The sequence below is a fragment of the Athene cunicularia genome (genome assembly GCF_003259725.1).
Source record: "Athene cunicularia isolate RWA chromosome 25 unlocalized genomic scaffold, athCun1 chr25_part1, whole genome shotgun sequence".
Lineage (NCBI taxonomy): Eukaryota > Metazoa > Chordata > Aves > Strigiformes > Strigidae > Athene > Athene cunicularia.
In genome coordinates, this window is record NW_020799134.1 from 319,428 (window position 1) to 319,782 (window position 355).

A 355-nucleotide genomic window follows, 5' to 3' on the forward strand; every position below is an offset into this window, starting at 1 on the left:
GATTGGGCTGGGGCCAGTGCCTGGGGCTGGGCTGGGTCTAGCAGGGCCCACAGGTGTCCCAGAGCTTCCTGCTGTAGCGGGGCAGGGCACAAGGGCTGCAGGCAGGAGAAGCGTAGGGTCTGCCAAAGGTGCAGAGGCCCCCTGAGCCCAGCGTGGCCCCGGCGCCATAGAGGCCCCCCAGCCCCAGGTTGCCCCCAAAGGCGGGGGCTCCGGACGAGCCCACCACGGCTTGCTGGGGGAAGGAGCTGAGGATGGGGCCGGGGAAGGTGACGACGACGGGGGGCGGCTGGATGAAGGCCGACGAGTCGGGGCACTGCCGGGCGCACAGCTCGTTGCAGCTCTCAGCGATGGGCTG

General features: G+C 71.0%; 1 protein-coding gene across 1 annotated transcript in view; it reads right to left on the minus strand.

Moving 5' to 3' along the window:
- Positions 1-355, minus strand: part of LOC113488628 (feather keratin-like) — a 1,673-nt gene continuing 1,318 nt past the window's right edge. Inside the window, exon 2 of the mRNA XM_026863908.1 lies at positions 1-352. Within this exon, the coding sequence (XP_026719709.1) occupies positions 38-352 (315 nt within the window). The 3' untranslated portion in view covers positions 1-37. The remainder of the gene's footprint in view (positions 353-355) is intronic.